General features: G+C 55.0%; 2 protein-coding genes and 1 non-coding gene across 3 annotated transcripts; all 3 read right to left on the reverse strand.

The window, feature by feature from the left end:
- Positions 1-381: 381 nt before the first annotated feature.
- Positions 382-18,036, reverse strand: LOC104053579 (zinc finger protein 615). The gene is made up of 11 exons (XM_064473815.1): positions 17,941-18,036; positions 16,946-17,030; positions 14,794-14,994; positions 13,164-14,460; positions 12,150-12,345; positions 5,507-5,568; positions 5,324-5,441; positions 4,813-4,878; positions 3,213-3,415; positions 2,704-2,810; positions 382-2,481 (listed from the first exon to the last, which is right to left on the reverse strand). Exons 1-11 carry the CDS (start codon positions 17,962-17,964, stop codon positions 1,202-1,204), a joined length of 3,639 nt encoding a protein of 1,212 aa, XP_064329885.1. The 5' UTR covers positions 17,965-18,036; the 3' UTR covers positions 382-1,201.
- On the reverse strand, positions 6,719-6,800 carry TRNAL-AAG (transfer RNA leucine (anticodon AAG)). Its single transcript has one exon. It is a non-coding gene; the product is annotated as a tRNA-Leu (tRNA).
- Positions 7,272-11,162, reverse strand: LOC104052542 (E3 ubiquitin-protein ligase TRIM21-like). The gene is made up of 6 exons (XM_064474004.1): positions 10,760-11,162; positions 10,235-10,330; positions 9,260-9,490; positions 8,814-8,836; positions 8,614-8,720; positions 7,272-8,100 (listed from the first exon to the last, which is right to left on the reverse strand). The coding sequence occupies exons 1-6, from the start codon at positions 11,141-11,143 to the stop codon at positions 7,562-7,564; spliced, it is 1,380 nt and encodes a 459-aa protein (XP_064330074.1). The 5' UTR covers positions 11,144-11,162; the 3' UTR covers positions 7,272-7,561.
- Positions 18,037-18,709: the final 673 nt, after the last annotated feature.

An 18,709-nucleotide genomic window follows, 5' to 3' on the forward strand; every position in this document is an offset into this window, starting at 1 on the left:
CCTTCACTGTGGGCACGGAGATGTCGGTGAGGATCCCCTAATTTTGGGCTCAAGCATGAAATTTTTGGACCAGTACCATCAACGTGGCCTCTGGGCTTCACACTGCCGGAAGGTGAATCTGGCTGCACACTCCAGCCATAGCACCAGTATTGAGGATATACTGGGCCCAGTTTGGCCCCAGAGCGATGAGAGGAGAGGCAGGCACGTGGACATGGAGGGTGCCCGAGGTGGGGAGAGTCTGTGTCCTCCCCGTAAAACCCAACACCCCCAGTCTGGAGCTCCCACTGGTGTTTCTCATAGTGGCACATTTATCCCACCCACAGCACCAGCACAGATGACCGCCCTCCTGCGAGCAGCAACGATGACCCAGAGCACGCCAGCAAAGGAAAGAAACGGGTTATTTATTGACAATTTCATATAAACTGCCTCTGGCGGTTTCCATCTGGGACACCGATCCTTCCACGTTGTGCTCCTTTCACTGAAACCTCACGGTTTTCCCTTGGATTGGGTGGATCCACTCTCTCCACTCCCCAACATCCACAGTGGAGACCTTTTGATTTTCTCCACCATTAAAAACATCACCTTCCGGAGGGAGAATGCTCGTTCTGCTAATATGCCTCTGGCAATATTTAAAATTTCCTTAGGTATTTATCAAATGTGCAAATATCCAATAAGAAAATAATTTTTTTAAAAATCTCCTTAGGAACAACTGACCCGGTTTCTTTCTAAGTCGAGATTTAACGCGTCGAGGCTGGACGTGCAGCAGACACCTGGACCAAGCTAACTATAAAAAAATATAGCAGCTAGATGTTGAAAAAAAGAGGGGATAGGATGAGAGAAGGGCTCTCACCAGGGAGCGAAGGGTTTGGATGAAGCTGCTGGAAGAGCAAAGCGAAGACTATTAAACAATCTACGCGATAACATGAGGAATTAGCCTTTTTCCATCATGGATGAACCCACGCTGTAGCGTTTAACTCTTTTGTTCCCCTGGGTTGTCTCCAAAACACACACAAAAAAGTTAAATCTCACATGGGAGGATGTCCCACGCTGCTCTCGTTTCTGATCAGCTTGTGTGATCTTGGTGCCAAGCCCAACCAAGCCCAACCAAGCCCAGCCCAGCCCAGCCCAGCCAAACCCAGCCCAGCCAAGCCCAGCCATTTCTCCTCTTCCAGGCACTTGGGAGGTTTTCTTCTCCTCTCCATCACCTCTGCTGGTCAAGGAGGCTTGATGCCTCCTCGAGGGGCTTCGCACACTCGGAGCACGGGGACAAGCTCTCTCCCATGCCCACGCTCCCGGGAGCATCAGTGCTGGAGTCTTCCTCCGAGCTCTTCCCACATTTTGAGCGTTCTCCAGTTCTCCGTCCTCTGTGTCCCCGCTGGTGGACGATGAGGCTGGATTTCCTGGTGAACCTCTTCCCGCACTCGGTGCAGGGGTAGGGCTTCTCGCCCGTATGGGTTCGCTGGTGGGTGATGAGGTCCGAGCTCTGCCCGAAGCTCTTCCCGCACTCGTGGCACTTGTAGGGCTTCTCCCCCAGATGCCATTTCTGGTGTTTCACGAGGCTGGATTTATTGCAGAAGAACTTCCCGCACTCAGCGCAGTGGTAGGGCTTCTCCCCCGTGTGGAAGCGTTGGTGGGTGATGAGGTCCCCGCTCTGGCCGAAGCTCTTCCCGCACTCAGAGCACTCGTAAGGTTTCTCCCCCGTGTGCAACCGCTCATGCCTGAAGAGTCCGTACCTCCCCCGGAAGGATTTTTCACACTGGGAGCACTGGTAGGGCTTCTCCTCGGTGTGCGTTCGCTGATGGATGGTGAGCTCGGATCTCCGGGCGAAGGGTTTCCCGCACTCGTGGCAGGTGAAGGGTTTCTCCCCCGTGTGCACGATCTGATGGGTGAAGAGGTTGGACCGTTGGCTGAACCTCTTCCCACACTCGGAGCACTCGAAGGGTTTCTCCCCCGTGTGAATCCGCTGATGGACGATGATGTCCGAGCTGCGGGTGAACCTCTTCCCGCACTCCAAACACTTGTAGGGTTTCTCTCCCGTGTGCACTCTCTCGTGCCTGATGAGGGTGGACCTGTCCTTGAAGAACTTCTCGCATGTCGAGCACTGGTAGGGTTTTTCCACCATGTGGCTTTTCTGGTGGGAACTAAGGTCCGAGCTCTTCCCAAACTCCTTTCCGCACTCTTGGCATTTAAAAGTCTTTCCTCCTCTGTGCAACCTCTGATGGCAAATGAGCTCTGACCTGTCCTGGAAGCATTTCTTGCAGTGAGAACATTCGTAGAGACTTTCTTCTGCAAAGAGCCCCTCGCCACAGGTGAATTCGTCTGTCTGCTCCATCCCCAGACATCCCTCCATCCCCCGGTCGCTCTCACAAGCTCTCCCACGGTTATTCTCTTTGGATTTTACCACCATTTCACCCACTTTGGCTCCATCAGGACATCCCTGCTCCACGCAGCATCCTTCATCCTCCCTCCGCATCCCGTCTCCTGCAGGGTTAGACGGAGATTAAGTTATGTTTTGCCCCGGGATGGGACGGTACCCGATACATCAGCAACTGTTTCCAGGGACTGGCGAGGAGTCGCAGGATGGAGGAAGACCGCGGAGGGATGATTTCCAAAAGACCACCCCACCGGTATGATCCTCGCCCGTCGGCGGGGTGAAACGAAGGCAATGTCTGGTGGTTCTTCTCCCACGCCCCAATTGCTCACCTGTCCAGATGCTCCCGGGGCCGCCCATCTCCTCTCTCCCCGTGGGACCAGCTGCCACCGTCTCTCCCCCTTCTTCCATCCTGAGGCTGATTTGGGGCTGAAAAGCCCTGTTTTGGGGGGCAGACACGCCGCTGTCAACACTCCCTTCCCCAGGAGCACTACAGCCAAATCGCAGGTGGGACACCCGCTCCCTCCCCAGGGTTGGGGGGGGATTATTTTCCACCACCCTCTCGCTTCCAATGCAACCTCCCCCCACCCAAAATCCCGCAGCCCCCTGAGCGACTCTTTATCCACTCCTTGGGGCGAGCGATGCTGCGGGGCTGGGGGACGCGGTCCTGTCCCCCCCGCTCGCTCCCCGGGATGCTCAGCCCCGCAGCAGATACGGCTGCTCAGCGTTGCTGGCCGGGTTGCTGTGTGAAGGCACAGGAAAAAGCCAAGGGGGAGATGGGGGGGGGGGGAACAGTTCCGGCTGCGCTGAGGCTGTTTGGGAGATGCCTGTCCTTATTTACCATCTCTCTTCACCCCCGGCTGCTCTCCCTCCCTTGGCTGCAGATGGGAGAGGAGATGAGGACCAGCAAGACCTCTGCAAAAAGGAAAAAATAACTGGGAGGAGGATGGAAACAGAGTAAAAGCTCTTCCGCTGCCTCGCTGCGGTGTGGGTGTGCGTGCCGGGCCGTGGGGCGACGAGAGAGGCCCGCCACAGGGCTTTGGGCTTTTGTTCACAAATAAACCGTACGGTTTTCTCTATAAACCTTGGTTTTCTGGAAGCCAGGGTGGGAATCCCTGTCCGGTGGCGGTGTACGGTGGCGGCTCGCTCAATTCCCAGCCCGCAGGATGGCCTTACCTGCACTGGTCGGGCTGGAAATGAGCAGATTTCTTTGACTCCTTTCCCGGGAGCGTGGCAGCAAGCACGGGCTGGACCAAAAGCATCGCTGCACCCCTTTTGCTCAGGCTCCAACAACTCAGCCGTGCTCCAAGGGGGCCAGACACCGGCCCTTCCCTCTGAGCGCTGCCTGGCTTTGTTGTACCCTTTGCTGCTTGCACGCAGATTTAATAAGCAGCTTATTTCCCACCCCCACAACCTTCACGGTGCCCATCCCACCCAGCCCCTTGCGCCCTGTCCCCGATCCCTGCAGCACCCGGCCCGGGGACTGCCCGTGGGACCCGGAGCAGGGCAGCGCAGTGGGGTGCTGGGAAGTGCCGTGCAATGCGGTGGGGTGCTGAGCAGTGCAATGCAGTGCTGGGCTGAGCGTGCTGACGCGGTCCCTGTGCTGGGAAGGGCCCTCAGCTCTTGCAGAATTGCAAGCTTGCCTCTCCAGGGTGGACCCAGAGCCCACCACGGCGCTTCGAATGCCTTTCGTGCCACCAGCCCCCTACCCACACCCCCATCCCGACGGCACGTGCCTCCAACGGGATGGATCATTCTGCTCCCTGTCCCTGTCTTCCAGCTCAGGGGGCTGGGTAACCCAGAGAACAACTGGTCTGACTATTAAGGACCGCGGCAAAGGCGGCATTAAGTAGCTCAGCATTTTCCTCAGCCTTTGTCACTGTGTTTCCTCCCGCACCCAATAAAAGGTGGAGACTCTCCTTAGTCCCCCTTTTGTTGCTTATATATTTAAAGACACATTTTTAATTGTCTTTTATGGCAGTAGCCAGGTTAATTTCCAGCTGGGCTTTGACCCTTTTCATTTTCTCCCTGCATAACTTCACGACGTCCTTGTAGTCCTCCTGAGTTGCCTGCCCCTTCTCCCAGAGGCGATAAACTCTTTTTTCCCCTGATTTCCAGCCAAAGCCCTCTGTTGAGCCAGGCCAGTCGTCTTCCCCACCGGCTCATCCTTCGGCACATGGGGACAGGCCGCTCCTGCACCTCGAAATTTCCTTCCTGAAGAACATCCAGCCTTCCCGGACATCTTTGCCCTTCAGGACGGCCTCCCAAGGGGCAAGATGGGGTGAGGTGGGGAGGCTTCAAGGGTTGGGACACCCCAGATGTGCCCTATCCCCTTGGGGACCTCAGAGCCCTGGGGAGGACCTGTCCCCCGCTGCCCCCTATCCCCCATCCTCATCTATACCCAAAATAAGGGGTGGGGTGGGGTGTCCGAGGGGCTGTACCATAGCAGGGGATGGGTACTGGGGTGCTGGGGGGGTCACATCAAGCTCCAGGGGCTGCACCCAGACCTGGGGAGGGGGACCAGGAGTGAGCCTCCCTCTACCCCAAGGGGTGTCAGGGGGATCTGGGGGGGTCTGGGAGGAGCAGAGTGGGGTGGAGGATAGAATGAAGAGGTATAGCCCCCCCTCCCTGGGTCTGTGCAGCTGCAGGGGATGTCCCGTACCCAGCCCTGAGCATCCTGGGGGGGTGTCTGAAGGGCTGCACCCATAGCAGGGGATGGGCACTGGGGTGCTGGAGGGGTTATATCCCCCATGGAAAGAAAAGTCACTCACCGGATGGGTACGAGTTCTGGGAGGCACCAGGCTAAAGGCTACACCCAAACATCTCCAACTTACACCCAGTTTCTGGGAGCAGCATTACTGGCTTTGGAGGGCAATGAGATAAGGGGAAAACCCCCTTAATCTCCTGCTCACAGCACAGCTCCTGGTGTCCCTCGGTGTCGTTCACACTCACGTCCTCGCTCTGGCTCCGAGCGGCCAAAACCACTTGCCCAACAAGCCCCTGGACTGGGCTCCGGCCCTGCGCCTCGGCAGGATCTTCCCAAGCAGAGCTGAGCAGGATCTGCCGTGCCCTAATGGGGAAATTAAGAGATGGGGTTAATGGCCGGGCCAGCAACAGCTTTGTGCTGTTTCTCACGTGTTGCCGGTACCACGCTCACCCAGGCGCCGACAGAAAAGTCTCTTGGCATGGATGATCCACTTCATGGAGTACAAAATCATCCAGGGTCTGTCCGGGACACCTCGTCCAGGGACGTCCTTGTTTTGCGCAGATAATGAATTACTTCTACGTTGTTAGTCTAGATACTTAGGTGGGTGCAGGACACAGCTGTTGTTGACTTCTGCTCTCTCAGGAGGCCGGTTTTTATCACAGTTTCGTTGATTTGCATTTATCAAGGCTTCCCAAGGCTCCCACCTGTGCTTTATCAAGGATGCTCAGGGCTCCACAACTGGCAGACCTTTTCTACCACTATTTCCCCATTATAACCAGGTCGCCTTTATGGCTGCTCCCGTCATGGGGACCCCCGTGTTTCCGCCACCCACCCCATCTCCAGCTGGTCCTGGCACTGTCCCAAGCAGGTATGATGCTCTCAGCTGGCAGAAAGTCAAGCTGCATTGGTGGTTGAGTGTGCATAAGGGGTACATGCATGAGGAAATGGTCCTGGGGAGCCACTGACACCCCAAAGAAGATGGGGAACCTGGTGGAGCTGGAGAACCTGAAGGTGGAGCTGGAGGGGTCCAAGCTCCTGGCAGCCAAGCCCCTGCAGGTGGGGTGGCCTCGGGGTGCCCCCCTGCCTAGGGAGGGTCTGAATTCCTGCAGGTCCCAGCATCAAGGGCACGTTGGGGTTGTGGGATGGCAGGGACTGGCTCTGAGGTGTGCTCCAACCCCGGTACAATGGGGCTGGCCCTGACAGTGCTGTGGGGTGGCTCTGCCCCACAGCATTCCCCATGTGGGACCAGGCACCGAGGCTGCCGTGCTTCCCTTCTCCAGGACGTCAGGAGCGCCATGAGCAGGTACGGCCCATCCTGGGCATCCTCACCATGGGGTGGCATGGTTGGGCTCCCAGAGAGGTCCCAAAGGGACCCCAGGGTGAGAAGAGGCTGCGGCGACAGGCAGGGGAGGTTTGGGGAAGGCAGGAGCTTCTGCAGGGGATAAAAAATCACCCATTGCAGTGCCAAGAGTCTTGCCGAGTCCATCTTCTCCACTGCATCCCACATGCCCACGCTTATCTGGTACTGGGGAAGCCCAAAAGTGAGCAGAGACAGATGTGGTCTCCCCCTTCCCCACTCATTCCAGATGTGGGGCCGCAGCATGCTCCAGCTGTGCTCCCCACAGAGCCCAAAAGGGACCTGGCAGCGGTGGGATTCGAACCCACGCCCCCGAAGAGACTGGAGCCTTAATCCAGCGCCTTAGACCGCTCGGCCACGCTACCCTGCTGGGAAAATTTGGGCTCGGTACATGAAACAATAAGAAAAAAATTGGGGAATTCTGTGAAATTCATAATGGGGTGTTTTAAAGGGGGTTGAGAGACAGGAAAGGGGTCTCAGCCAAGTCACGCCATCCCGCTGGAAAAAATGGGGTTCATTATGCAAAACAGTAAGAAAAGAATTTGGGAATTCTGCAAAATTCATAGTGGGGTGTTTTAAAGGGGGTTGGGGATGGAAATGGGGTCTCAGCCCTGTCCTGCCACCCCGGGGGTCACGCTCGGCTCCTCATCCCTTTGGGAGCGAAAGGACAGAGCTCTGGGTAGGTGACATGAATGAGGGAGCTTGGGGACAGTTCCCAGATGCCCAAAACCTCCTGGTTTTGGTTTCTTCCCCCAGTTTTCTGCCTAGCTTCGCTCCCCAACTTCTGCAAAAAACCCTGGCAGCCTTTTTCTTTTTAAAAGCAATAAAACCCCCTAGAATTTCCAAAGGATGTTGGATGTTTATAGAGACTTATCCCAAACATCCATGGTTTGTTTTTTTTTTTCCCAAATACAGATGAGTTAAATTTGCATTGACACTCCCAGAAGACAGAAAAAAATATTTCATAAGGAAAAAAATAATTTTCTGCGCTGGTCCAGTTGTCGTCCATTTTGGGGACATGCAACTGCTCTAAACCCAACCCTCCCCCCCCCCCCCCCAAGATAGGACCCCCCCCAAATCCTCCCAGGACTTGGAGGTGGGGACGGGCAGCCGGCTGCCCTCATTCCTACTCCGTGGCCGGGCAGACCATGAGGGGCTCCGTGTTTTTCCCTCCTTGGGACAAGCCAGGGCTGAAGAAGGGTCTCAGGACGCTGGCGAAGGCCCCGCTGTAGGTGTAGAGGTGGGTCCGGTCGGTGGCGTTGTAGAAGGTCACTTCTCCACCTTTGTAATCCAGGTAGATCCCCACTCTCCTGGGTTTTGCTCGGATGGAAAGGGTGATGGGGTGGGAGAGCAGGACCTTGTACTGGTTGCTGTTCCTCAACCACATCCTCCAGAAGCCCGCCGGTGGGGAGAGAGGACCTTTCCCCTTCCTCTTCACAGTCTCCCTGCACACCCCGATGTCCCACTCGGTCTTGTCTCCCACCTCCACCTCCCAGTAGCACCTTCCCGATGTGGTCCTCAGAGATCCCAGCACGAAGACATAAGGATCAAATCTCTCGGGGTTGTCCGGCAGGTCCTGCCGTGCGCCCCCATGACTCACGCTCCTGCCGTCCTCGGACAGGAGGAGGCTGGGGTGAGCGGAGGCTGGGTCCAAGGTCATGTCCACTGGAGGGAAGAGCAGAAGAAGGTCACAACTGGGGTGGAACGATGCCACCTCATGCCCACCACCTACTTCCAGGACCATGAGGTGTAGAGACCCTACCCAGATGCTCACACTCAGCTCCGCTTTGGGAGCTGCTGGCCCTTACTACGCCCTGAGAAGGTGCCTCCAAACCTGGTTTTCTGATGTCTTAGGAGCTGAGATGTTTAACTGAGCGCTAATTTCTTCATCAGTCATCCAGCTGAGAAGGGTGCTCCACCCACGAGAGATGTCTCCTCCTATGGGCACTCTTGGGTGGTTGAACTTTTCACCCAGCCTCTCTATTGCCAGAGACACAAACTGGGTCTCTCTTTTTTCTACTTGGGACGCCTGCTCATGAAACCCACCTTTGAAACCTCCAGATGGGACAACAGCCAGCTGAGGGATGGAGAAGGTGCTGTTGCACCTCCTTCCAAAAGCGATGGGTGCTGAGCCCCATGGAGTTGCAGATGGATGGGCTCCATATTGCACTCACTCACCTTTAAATTGGTTTAGAAACTCAAAAATGCCGCTGTTGGGAACCTCATACGTGCCCCGCAGCTCGGCAGGAACCGCCGCCAGTGTCCGGGCCTGGATATTTCTGCTCCTGGGAAGAGCAACGCCAAAGTGGTGACTCACCTGCTGCTTCCAAACCCTCCTTCCAACCTGCTCCTGCAGAGCCCTGGGGAAGAAACGGTACCTGCTCAGCAGGCTTTCCACATCCTGGAAAGGAACAAAAATCAGACAAAAAGAGGGATTTACACTCTGCATTTTCCTTAAGAGAATATTCTGATTATTTATGGACTATAACCTCGCCTTCAGCCTTCCCTTTCCCAACTCTGAGTTACAAGCATCACATTTTCCAACTTTTCCTCTGCAGGAAAACAGGGAAAAAAGTGGTTTCAGAAACCCAAAGTGCCTCAGCTTTGTTCTTTGCGGGCCCATCTTCCTCCACCAGCCACACCGCCAATCATTGCACGAATCACTACGGGTGTTTTGGGCTTGGGTCTTGTTAAAAATGAGAGGAATTAGGTGTTTCCAGTAGCTGCAAAAAGCAAGTCCTGGAAGCTTTAGGAGATGCATGTATGAAAGGTGATGCTAACCTCCCTCTGAAGGTGTGGCGGTGAATCTAAGGCGGGTTCTCACCTTCAGCAGCCCCAAAGCTGGCTGCTGGCACCTCTTGTTGAGCTCATTGATGAGCTCATGCAGTGCCTGGCTGTGCGTGGTCATCTGGGCAACGTTGCTGCATATCTTGGTGGCCGTGCCCTTCTTCTCCCGCTTCAGCCTCCGCTGGAGCTTCTCCTCCTCTTCAACCAAGAAGGTGTGCAGCTTATTGAACTCGTTCGTGATTTTCTCGCTCTCTCTGGAAGTTTTATTCTTTGCAGGGGTGGGGGAAAAAAGGAGGGGAAAAAATGGAAAATGGTGGTGGAAACTCATTGGGAGCTTGAGGAGATGGTCTGTCATGGCACGGTGCAAAGAGAGATGCTTAGAGACACAGCATGGACTGGGGACAACTGCTTCTGGGTTTTGTCCTCAGGTCTCTACAGAGCCTCTCTCCTGCTGTGTATGAATCAGCAGCTACCAGGCAGCACTTCCCATAAATACCCCAGCAAAACACGGGTTGAAGAAAGAGACATGGGTCAGAGCAGTGGGATGAACTTTTGGGCTCATGGCTGGGGGGGGTGGCAGAGCCAGGGCAGTCCCCGTCACCGGTCAGGTTCATCGCCACTACAGTCGGTGCCAGGACAGCAGCACCACGGCTGCTCCCGCCGGCGTTTATCTGACCTGTCATCAAGTCTGTTCAAGGAACAAACTATGCCTGGTTTGCCCTTGGACTGGGATTCAAGTACCCGTGATCACGGCGAGCAACCTCACGCTGGGTGATAGAGCGCGGAGGGGGACGAAGGGCACCTTCCCACCGCCCTTAATGAGGCGTTACCGTATCATTAACGGTGAACAGAGGAGCTGCAAAGTCCAGAGGCTTTGCAAGGACGCAGCCCTTCATGCTCCTGCACGCCATGAGCATCCCTCCCGGCACAGCCAACCCGCGCCCAAGCAAGCACCCAAAACCACGGCACCTGCCGGACCCCTGCGAAATCCCACGGGACGGACGATACTTGCCTTCCACTCAGCCAGCTTCCTCTCCTCCTGGGATTTCAAGCTCTGTGCTTCCACCACCTGTTGCTGCAGGAGTTTTACATCTGCCTCCAGTTTTGTCTGGTTGGGGGAAGGAAACGTGGTGAGGAAAGGATGCGACCGCATCCGTGAGGAGGTGGCAAGAGTTACAGGATGCAAGAAAACCCTCGTGCTTGACCACGGCTGGGCTCATCCCCAGCTTTGCAGGTGCCGAAGGGGGCTTTGCCTGGAGAAACCAGTAGCTGAAACTGTTGATGGACTGTCTTACACCATGCACTGCAGCATTACCTCACTACAATGCCATCACCTGGCCTTTTAGGTGTGCAAACCCCCCTCGATAGACATGGTGGTGGTGAATTTGCTGAGCCCGACCACCACCACAGCCTCCCCCTTCCCTACGAGCATCCACAGCTACAAGACCGTGGCAGGGTCTGGTCCTCCTGGGCATGGGTGCAGGCAGCCCCCCGCCCTCCACCTTTCAGGCACGGAGGTCGGCAGCACCCTCCGTACCTTGTACTCCTCAGCTGCCTCCTCGAGGGGAATGGCAGTGTGGGCATGGTGAGCCTGCAACTCGGTGCAACGCCGGCAGACGGGGCTTTGGTCTTCCATGCAGAACATCTCCAGGGCTTCCTGGTGCTCTTGGCACTTCTCCTCAGGGGGCTTTGCTGGCTGGCTTCCAACCCCTTCTCCATCCATCCATCCCTTGCCCGCACCATCCTTCCCTGCTGGAGGGAGGAGGCAGCACCAAGGGCATCGTCCGGCTGCGCCCACATGGTACTGGCTGGTGCAAGAGCTGCAGATCCAATGCTTGCACCCTGTGAAGGCCACCAGGGTCTTGAAGGGCTCCCGGCAAAAGGAGCACAAAGCCATCTCCCTCTGCTGCCAAGTCGCCATCGCTCCTCCCAGCAGCTCCCTTTCGTTTTCCGGGTCAATGTCCAGGGAGGCCAAAGGCCAGCAGGGAGGTTACCTGCTCGAGAAATTAAACTTTGCTGCTATCACAGCTCTGAAGGCTTTTCCTGCCCTTGGCTCGATGGGGACATCCCCACTGGTGGCGCAGCTACAACCCTGCCTGGTCCAGGTGGGTGGAAGCACATCTGGAGCAGCCCGAGGATGCAAGAACATCTGGAGCGGTGCATGATACTGGACCCAGAGCACAGTTTAGTACCACATCTGGAGCAGCCTGGGCTTGAGGTGACATCTGGAGCGTTGCACGGTGCCACATCTGGAACGCGTGGAGGGGTGAGACCACATCTGGAGAGCTCTGCCCACTTCTGGGCTCCCCGGTGCCAGATGAGCGTGGGCATGCTGGATCCAGTGGAGAAGCTGGACCCAGCCAGAGTCTTCCCAGTGACATCCAAGGGAAGGATCCAGCTCAGATCCATCTCTAGCCTCTGCCCCATCATCCTCCCTGCCCCAGAGGGTTTTGTGGGAACCCATTCTGAGCTCTGCCACAGTGGGATGAAGCACTCCAGGGCACCATGATGGGTTTTTTCACACCGCACACAGCAGCTCCCACCTTCCCCAAAGGCCCTCGCCCATCCCTGCAGCCACCATCCTGCCTCTGCCCACCCTGGGAATCCTTTTGAACCTCTCCAGGAGCCCACCCATGCCACCCCACGGCCCCCGGGGTGGTGGATGCCCAGGATGGGATGTACCTGCTCATGGTGCTTTTGATGTCCTGGAGAAGGGAAGTGCAGCAGCCTCCGTGCTGGTCCCACATGGGGAATGCTGTGGGGCAGAGCCACCCCACAGTGGTGCAGGAGCCACAGGGACTGGGACACCTCCCAGAGTCTCTCCCCACCATCCCACAACCCCAACGTGCCCTTGATGCTGGGACCTGCAGGAATTCAGACTCATCACAGCCCTCCTCAGGTGCAGGACCACCCCACGGCCACCCCACCTGCAGGCACACCCCCACCAGCACCACAATCAGGGGGCTCCAGCTCTCCAGCCCCAGCTCCACCAGTTTCTCCAGCTTCTGGTTGGGGTGCAAGTGGCTCCCCAAGGACCATGTCCACAGGCACAACCTCACATACCCCGTGTACACGCTCAACCTCGGATGTAGCTCGGCTTTCTGCCAGCTGAGAGCATCGTACCTGCTCAGGACAGCGCCAGGAGCAGCCAGAGATGTGGGGCAGAGGAGCCATGGGGGTCCCCCGTCTCTCCCCCCACAGCTTTCCCAACTGTGAGCCATCAAATCATGATCCTGCACTCCCAGAAACCCAGTTCCACTTTATTGCACCTCATTTTAAAGCAGGTACCCACAAACAAGCTGTCACAGACGAGCCAAATTCATTGTGGTGTATTTTGAAGGCGGCAGCATAAAAATCAGACAAGAGGCAACGAGCACAAGGGGGAAATTGGGGAAGGAAACGTGTGTTTGGAAAATGCTGTATCCGATAAAAGCAGATGATCTGAAGGGACCAAACCACAGTGGGATGGAGACCCCTCGGTTTCAGGATGGGCCTTCTCCTGAATTATTTAAGTGGTTTTGAAGGTGGGAAGCTAAAAAAAGGCTTTTTAGCCTCTAAAGGAGGCCTAGATGTTCTCCTCCAGCAGGTTCCCAACGCACAAACCAAGCTGAGCAGTCCCCAAACCCCACAGCCCTCCATCCCATCGGGGCATTGGCATCCCTGCAGCCACCCCAGGGGGTGGGGACTGAGCAGCCACCGCTGTCCCCCGGCACCGTGCCAGGAGCCACCGCTGCACGCCTGGTCCCGCGAACGTCCTCTGCCTTTGAGGACCCATGGAGGAAGGGTGAGAATTACGCTGAAATGCATTTCTGGGACGGATGGGGCGTGGAAGCGGGTATCCATCCATCCATCCATCCGTCTGTCCAGCCATCTGTCCAGCCGGCCATCGCTGAGGTGGGCACCCAAAGGCACCTCAAAGGACTTGGGCAAAACAAAGTCACTGACTGGGACCCACCAGCAGCTCCTTGCGGAGATGCGTCCGCAGATGCTTCCTGAGGGAAGAGCTGGACATGAAGCACTTGGTGCATTTGGTGCATTTATAAGGTTTCTCCCCCGTGTGGATCCTTCGGTGGATGATGAGGGTGGAGCTGGCCCGGAAGCTCTTCTCGCAGTAAGAGCACCGGTAGGGTTTCTCACCCGTATGGATACGCTGGTGCCTACGGAGGGAGGTGCTCTCCCGAAAACCTTTCCCGCAGTCGGAGCAGACGTAGGGCCTGGGTCCTATGTGGGTCTTCTGATGGAAGAGGAGACCCGAGTGGACGGTGAAGCCGATCCCGCATTCGGAGCACTGATAGGGTTTCTCTACCAGGTGCTTTTTCCGGTGTCGCTTAAAAGATGAGCTTTCAAATAAGGTTTTCTCGCAGCCGGAGTGGGTCCTGAGATGGGCTACGAAGGCCGAGTTCTTTGAGAAGGTTTGCCCACACTCAGGGCACTTATAGGACCCCTCCTCCGTATGACTCTTGCGATGCTTGCTGAGTGATTTGTTGGCGATGAAGGTTTTCCCACAGTCGGGGCACTCATAGGGTCTCTCCCCGGTGTGTATTCGGCGGTGGATGACGAAGGTGGACTGGGAATTGAGTTTTTTCCCACAGTCCGGACAGATGAAGATCGTGCTTTCCATGTGGCTCTTGCGATGCTTGTTGAGGGACCTGTTGGCCATGAAGGTTTTCCCACAGTCGGGGCACTCGTAGGGTCTCTCCCCGGTGTGTATCCTGCGGTGGATGATAAGAGCTGAGTTGGAAGTGAGGTTTTTCCCACAATCGTGGCACTGGTACGGCCCATTCTCCAAGTGGAGCATGCAATGTTTTCTGAGCGACTTAGTGGAAGTGAAGCGTTTCTCGCAGCTGGGGCATTTGTAGGGTTTCTCCTGGCAGTGGCTCTTCTGGTGGTCCTTAAGGGTGGAGCTGCACGTGAAAGTTCTCCTGCACTTGGGGCAGGTGAAGGGTTTCTCCCCATGATGGACCCTCCGATGCCGGTTGAGGGAGGAGCCACGGCTGAAGCTTTTCCCACACTTGCTGCAGACATGCTTGTGCTGCCCCAGCCGCATTCCTGAGGGACTCTTGGTATTAGGTTTTCTCCCGTTGTGGCTGGAAGAAGCCGATCTCCGTCCCGAGTGGTTCTTGTGGTGCTCGTAGCCCAGGGAGATGCCACCTTTGGATTTCCTTGACGACCCACCGTGCAGCTCTCCATCCTCCTCCTGAGAACTGTCCTCCGTCTCGCTCGTCCACCCATCATCTGCTGGGAAAAGGGAAGGAAAAAAAAGGGATCCACCTCTACCTCCATCCCGAACATGCCAGGGGAGGGGGGAGCTTGAGGAAGGATGGAGAGAAGCACCACAAAACATGATTGGTTTCATCCCTCAGTCGAATCTGGCTCTGCTGATCCAGAAGAAGCAACAGCCTTCTGCCCGGAGAAGTGTTTGGTATCTCTGGCTGCTGATGCCCAAATGGGTCCTCACACCCCTGCAACCCCCTCCTCCCAGTTACACCAGTTTCCAGTACAATCCTGCGTGCTGGAGGTGAGGAGCGATGCCTGGCATCTCCGTTTTGGGGTGGAAAATAAGTCCCTTACCTGAGTGAGAGGAGTTGGAGCCGGAGGAGCTCCCAGCATCTCGGCAGCTCCTCCACCGTTTCCTCTTCCTCGTCCACAACCTCAAGAGGGGTCTCGCCAGTTGTTCCTCCTCCTCCTCCTCCGAGCTTGGGATGTCGGGGATCCACACCTCCTCCCCCTGCTCCAGCTGAGCGAGCAGGTCGGGGTTGTACACGGGGAAGCCTGCTCGGGTAGACAGCGGTGGGTTACTGGGTAGATAACAACCGTCTGTGATGCCTCATTACAGGAGACAGAGGTGTGACCTTAAAACCCATCCCTCTTCAAAAAGAGAAGGACAATCCAGGTGCTCAGCTCTCCGAGGTGGGAAGTCCCAGCAGGGTTTGCTGAAGGTATCTACAAGAGCTTTCCAGGTGATGGAGAAGGCATCCCAGGGAAGCTTGAAGCAGAGGAATCAGCCCCGAGACCGCTTTTCAAGAAGACGGAAAAGCCCAGTGAGATCAAGAGGAGTCGAGAAAGGCAGAGATTGTCCGTCTGGAAAGACTCAGGGAATAGCGAGCAGGAGGAAAATGAAGGCTGGAAAAGCCCAGGAGTAAAACCAGGCGTGCCAGCCGCGTGGCTTGGCTGCATCTCGCCCGAGTGACCCGCTCCCTGGTTTTACTTTGAGAAAAAGCTTTGTTGGGGGCAGAGTGGACAAGCCACGCTCCCAAATTAAGCGGTTTCCCCCCCGGCAAAGCAGACACTTGGGTCCATTGAACCTTTCTTCTAAGAGCAGGACGTTGGAGAAGGAGCACGTGAAGGAAGAGGCGGTGCTCAAGGACCGAGCCGCATGCAAAAGCGTGACTTTTATCCACTATATCAGTGCCCTTCATGGCTGAATCGTTGCCATTAATTAGCTCTTAGCTGGGGCCTCTCAGCGTGCCCAAGGATGGCACGGTCTTCTCATGGGCGTCATCTAGAAAAATCAGTGGTCCCCTGAAAGGTTAAGCTGAAAAGGTTGAGTACTGATGCTAACCAGTCTCACAATTAGACTAGAAAAGAGCAAGAAGAGCCACAGAAAACAAACATGAAACCTGTGGTACAGTGAGATTAAGTTCATGTTCATTCCTCTTATGATCAAGAAACTCGAGATTAAGTTCACGTTGATCCATCTTATGGATCAAGCAACTCAAGATTAAGGTCACTTTGATTCATTTTACGATCAAGCAACTCTAAAACCCCGTGTGAACCAGCCCCCAGAGCCTTCCTCGCCCACCCAAGCGCCCTAAAAACTCAACTTGAGTCACTTTTCCATCTTGCCTGCTCCCTTCCTGGAGCCCCAACTCATGTCTCATGGCTGGAGGAGACCTGGGGACTTCTCCATCCCCTGAAGCACCCCTTTGCAGGTGGCCGCGAGCTGTCAGGAGAGGGCACTGTGAGCCCGAAGGAGCCGCCAAGCCCTGCTCCCGGCAGGGCAGATTGCCTCCCTTTTGTTTTTTTTTCTTTAACTAATTTCTAGCAGTTTTACTCATGGCTTAGGTGGGAGAAGAGCATCCACCTGCCCAGGCTGGGATGCTCAGAGCAACTCAACAGGTATCTGAGGGACTTGGGTGCTGAGGAGAGCACCCTGTGATCCCACCGAGGATGAAGACGGGGCGTAGGCATTTAAACCAAGCCCTCAGCTAAGTTCCTCGGACAGTATTAATTTAAAAACCCCAATTAAAAAGCATCTTGCACAGATTAAGCCGAGGAAGGTCCATGAGCTGCCCCCCCGAAGCAGATTTAGGGTGGGTCCCACCATTCCCATGCCCACAGGCGTCGCCTCTGCCTTTCCTGGCGTCCACGTACATCATCCTTGGAAAAATGAGATTTAACCCAGGATTTGAGGTGGGAAGAGCAAACGCAAGCAATTATCTCGGGCATCCCAGGTGGGCTGAAACCTGGAGGGCCACCACGACTCTCCGACACAGGCGTGCGACCCACGGAAAAAGAAAAATGAGGAGAAAATGCAGGATTTCTTTTAAAAGGAAACTTGTTGCTCAAAAGCGGGAGCTCCTGGGAAAGGCTCCCAGGGGACACCAGTGCCAGGAGGGGCTGGTGGGGCTGGACGAGTCCTCCTGCCCCCACGGCCGAAGCCCCCCGGGAGAGCACCAAGATGCCCCAAGGACTGGGGGGGCGGTGGGGGGGGTGTCCCTACCTGCTGGGAGGGCGGGGGAGTGGTCGGCGAGCGGCCAGAGCTTCTCAGTGGCGGTGACGGTGACCTCCTGGAGAGCCTCGGGCACCTGGGGGGGAATGGAATTAATTGCACGGGCAACAAAGTGGCAACATTTTAAAAATAAAAATAAAAAAATAAATAAAAACAAAGTAACAACTAAAAAAAAAACCACCCAAAGAACAACAAAAACCTCCCAAAGGAAAAAAAAAACAACAGCAAAAGAACCAAAATTAAAAATCACAAAGTAAAAATTAAAAATAAAAACTCAGTAAGACCTAAAACGAAAAAACCCAAAGAATTAACATTTTTTAAAAAAAAAACAAGAACTAAAAATAAGAAACCAAAGAACTAAAAGAAAAAGCAGAGAAATAAAATAATTTAAAAACCAAAATAAGAAATAAAATTAATATCCAAATAACTAAAATAAAAAAACTGAAGAACTAAAATTTTAAGAATAAGAACTAAATTTAAAAAGTAAGAAATAAAACAAGTAAGAACTAAAATTAAAAAAAGAACTAAAATAAAATAAAATGGAGTAGGAATTAAAATTTTAAAAGAGTAAGAACTAAAATAAATAAAAAGCAAATTAAGAACTAAAATAATAAAAAAATAAAATCAAAGTAAGAACTAAAACAATTTTTTAAAAATGAGAAAAAAAAAACAAAGTAAGATCTAAAACAAAGTAAGAAATAAAAAAACAAAGTAGGAAATAACATTTGAAAAGTAAGAAATAAAAATTAAAAAAAAAACACAAAGTAAGAAATGAAATTAAAACCAAAGGAAGAAATTAAATTAAAAACGAAAGAAGTAAAAAAACCGAAGATGATTTTTTTTAAAAAAAAAAAAAAGCAAAGCAAGAAACCGAATTTTAAAAATAACTTTAAAAAATGAACGGAGGAGAGCGGCTCTCCGGCAGGGCCGGGCGCCGAGACCCCCGCGGGGCCGCGGTCCCCCCGCGCCCCCCGGCTCGCCCCTACCTGGGCCGGCTCCGGCGCGGCCATGGCCGGGCTCGGCGGGGCTCAGCGCCGCGCAGCCCCCGCGCAGCGTCCCGGGGGGGGCCCCGCAGCCCCCGCCCGCCCCCGCCGGCCGCAGCGCGGGGCTCCGCGGAACCTGCGCGCCCGCCGCCCCCCGCGGGCGGGAGGGGCGACCCACCCCCACCCCCCGGTGCGGGGGAGGAGCCGGCCCCGCGCCCGCCGACCCCCTTGGCGCGGGGGGGGTGGGGTGGGGGGGGAAGTGCCTCCCCAGCCTTTGGGGGCGGGGGGGACGGACGGAGCTCTTTTTCCCCCTTTTTCTCCGATATTCTCCCCTTCCCCCCATATTTCCCCATTTTTTGTCTCCCCTTCCCCCCATATTTCACCTTTTTTCCCGCTCCCCCATATTTCCCCCACTTTCCCCCATATTTCCCCATTTTTTCTCCCCTTCCTCCATATTTCCCCATTCCCCCAATTTCCCCCGTATTTCCCCTTTTCCCCCAATATTCCCCCATTCCACCCCCATTTTTCCCCCCTTTCTCCCATATTTGCCCAGTTTCCCCCCCTTCCCCCATATTTCCCGCATCTTCCCCCCTTCCCCCATATTTCTCCAGTTTCCCCTATATCTCCCCATTTCCCCGATTTTTACCCCTTCCCCCCGTATTTCCCCACATTTCCCCCTTTTCACCCCATTTTTCACCCCACTTTTCACCCCTTTTCCCTCCCTTTTTTTTCTTTTTATTTTTTTTGTAACCACAGTGCCCAAAATTTCCCT

The sequence above is a fragment of the Phalacrocorax carbo genome, chromosome 26 (assembly GCF_963921805.1).
Source record: "Phalacrocorax carbo chromosome 26, bPhaCar2.1, whole genome shotgun sequence".
NCBI classification, from domain to species: Eukaryota; Metazoa; Chordata; class Aves; order Suliformes; family Phalacrocoracidae; genus Phalacrocorax; species Phalacrocorax carbo.